This window comes from Aphanomyces astaci (assembly GCF_000520075.1).
Source record: "Aphanomyces astaci strain APO3 unplaced genomic scaffold supercont1.470, whole genome shotgun sequence".
Lineage (NCBI taxonomy): Eukaryota > Oomycota > Saprolegniomycetes > Saprolegniales > Verrucalvaceae > Aphanomyces > Aphanomyces astaci.
In genome coordinates, this window is record NW_009798733.1 from 1 (window position 1) to 3,297 (window position 3,297).

At 46.2% G+C, this 3,297-nt stretch overlaps 1 protein-coding gene across 1 annotated transcript; it reads left to right on the forward strand.

The window, feature by feature from the left end:
* Positions 1-2,065: 2,065 nt before the first annotated feature.
* H257_19309 (hypothetical protein) lies at positions 2,066-2,612 on the forward strand (the record flags this gene model as incomplete). The annotated part of the gene is made up of 1 exon (XM_009848454.1): positions 2,066-2,612. A coding segment is annotated over one exon (532 nt), but the record flags the coding sequence as incomplete, so codon positions are not given.
* Between the last annotated feature and the right edge of the window lie 685 nt (positions 2,613-3,297).

The following is a 3,297-nucleotide window of genomic DNA, read 5'->3' on the forward strand; positions in this document are numbered from 1 at the left end:
ACAGCGTAAGTGTTCGTCGCCTCAGCTCGCTTTAGTTGAATAAAATACCAATTCTGAGCCTTGAATTGGCTCAGGATTGGTATATATAGCCCATCACAGTACCTTTTGTTTTGGGTGGTGTAACTAGTTTTGGTTGGTGTTGCACCAACCAAAACTAGTTACACCACCCAAAACCAACTGGTGGCGAATTAGTCCGTGGCAGGTGGACGTTTAGTAGATAGCACAGCTAACGTTATGACATACATGAGCACTATGATCAGATCAAAGTATTATGATCAAACTCACTGTCGCGCCCATGGTCTTGGGCAGTGCTGAGCAATGGGTCATTAATAACCAAGTCGTTTTACTCAATGCTTTTAGCTAAATATTAATAAATTGGAACAATTGTTTTTTTACTAAACCCTCTGATATGTTATAGCAAACTACTACATAATACGGTTTTCGCTTGACAGACATCCGGTTACAGCTCTTACTGCACGACGAGTGGCGTGCAAATTCTGTAACGGACGAAAAATTACGAGGCAACTGCATACAATGTTCAACATGAATTGTGTGTTCCAAATTTAGCAGAATTTGCACGATGCGTGTCGAGTTGTAACGTAATGCATTGGATTGGATGAAACAACCGCAATTTCACTGCATCATGCCTGCCATCTCGCGCCACGCTTCCACCCTCGAGGACATCCGCGATATGCGGGTGGCCGACTCCACCAAGAAAGGGTATAAAAGTGGCTTGAACCAAATCAAGAAGTGGATTTCGGGTCATGGCTCGCCAGCCATGCTCAAGTCTGACGGAACCATCAACTTGCAGGTGTTCCAGTACAACGACTTTCTTGCGTTCGTTCAATGGGTGTACCAAAACACATCCAACACGCCTGGTACAATTGCCAGCTACCTATTGGCCCTTAAGGACCTCTACAAGCGCGAGCACATTCCCGTGCCGGTGGAATACGAAAGTGAAATGAAAGACATCTTCCAAGGTTCGTTTACAATCATTATATTAAATTAACGTTAAATACATAGGCATGCGTCGACATCATGCTGAGCAGACGCAATCTGGTGGCATCAAGGAATCAGGCAAACGACCCATGGGATACTCCATGTACGAGGCTTTGTGCATGGATTCCATCAAATTGATGGACGGTGGGTTTACCCATCTTTTTTTACCCTGTCGTGGAATTTAATGTGTCGCTCCATGTCAACGCAAACAATTCAGCTGGACCACGTGACATTTGAAGAAGATGCGATTGGAATTGTTTTTTGTAAAAGCAAGACAGATCAAGAAGGTGACAAAAGTCGTGATCATCGCCACATTTATGCGAATCCTTTTCGTCCCGATACCTGTGTTTTTTTTGGCTCTGGGTGTCTACTTGGCGAGTCATCCGCAATTGTCCGGTGGGCATCTTTTTCCTGGTGGCAAACAGCGCGACCGTTTTGGCAAGAGTTTGACCCGGCTGCTGGTGGCTTCCTTTGCGTCCGACGTCAGTTCAATTGGAACTCATTCGATCCGCAAGGGTCTTGCGACGTTTGCGTGCTCTGGCAGCACATGTGGCCCGTCAATGGCGAGTGTTTGCTTGCGCTGTGGTTGGACGTTGGGCCATGTTCTCAAACGCTATATTCACTTTGAACGTGCCGGTGACCAATACCTTGGACGAATTGTTGCTGGTTTACCAAATCAGAGTGCCGATTTTGCAATTTTACCGCCCCATTTCGAGTCCGACGTGAACGACAAAGTTGGTCACGCCATTGGCGTGGTATTTCCTGTATTGGCCACGGACAACCGTTTGCACAAAGTGCTGTCACTTGTTTTGGCGTCAATGGTATATCACTATGACTGGCTTGTCACAATTATCCCTCCCAAACACCCTCTCATGTCGTCATCACTATTTTCCTGCCCCGAGATATTTGCAACTTTACAGCCGCATGTTGCTACCAAATCTAAACGCATTGTCCCCTCTGGCATACCACCCCACGTTGATCTGTTCCGAATTATTGAGCGAAATCATTCTGCCATCGTCGAACTACCCAATGCAATATCCGAGAGGATTGAAAACATCATGACCGAGCGAGATGTGACTTCAGGAAATACTACTCGTCAATTCCTGGAGTCAACGTTGTCCAATTTAGTCTCCCAGCTGGGTACACGTCCAGCACAGCCGACTGAAGCTCCTCCTGTGGCTTCAAATGGGTTGTTGTTTACCTGGGGTGGCAGATTGTCCAAGCTACCCATGGGCTTTGAGTTTCCTGCAGTCGACGCTGCCATGGCGTGGCGACTGTGGTGGCTAGGGAATGACAGGAGTGGCCACCCTCCATACAGATTCATCGTACCCCTTGATTTGGAATCGACCAAGCAACGCAAAGTCCTTTCAGACTGGAAGTTCATGATGGGCAAGTTCACCGGCGTTTGCCAGGATGCCGGCATGTCCATGCCCATCCATCCTACTGAGGACGACGTGTCGAGGTTGTTCGTACCGATTGCTGTGTACATCCGTACTGTATGCGATGCAGCGCCACGAAAGAGGACTCGACGTGTCACGCAGTTGCGCCTAGTATCGCTCATCAGGACTCTGCGGAATGCGTCGGTGGCGCAGCAGTAACTTCAGGAATGGACGATATCTACAAATAATTCGATTTTAGCCAATCACGGTTTACTTGACCACCGTCGTGCAAATTCCAATTACAATAACAAAATGTTGCCTGTAACACCTTATCATTTCCTGAATTGTACTATTTTTTCAGAAATTACAGGCGTTACAGTTACTCCATAGAAGAGAAACCATGCGCTAAACTTCAAAGGTTAGTAGACGCAGGAAGGGTTGGTATTCCAGTGATGTTTGGTTGCAATGCCCATTATAGTAGTGAAAGAAGTTGACATGATCATGTGAATGAGAAGTTGGTCTCCAGAGTGGAAAGCATCTGGTACTTTTGAATGTACAGTACATGGTGTAAATGTAGTGCTCACTGTTGCATTCCAAGAGAAATACTACTGTCACATTGGAGATTAGGTACGAATTTCCGGACCCCGATCTGTTTTTCAACCGAATCTCGCCGAACGAACCAGGCATCAATCTCTCCCATTGGTCAATCCGAAATTTCTTGTCTCTGATTGGCTATAATCCATTTCGATTTTCCACTCGAAAGGCGGCCAAAGTGGATACTAGTACTACCCAATCACATGCCTCGGCTTGGTTTGTGCTCAAATGGGAAATTTGAAGAAAATCGACAATAACGTTATATATAAACAGTTATCTGCATAGTTACTGTGTATGGTACGGCCTTGGTGGAGTCCGTTGTATT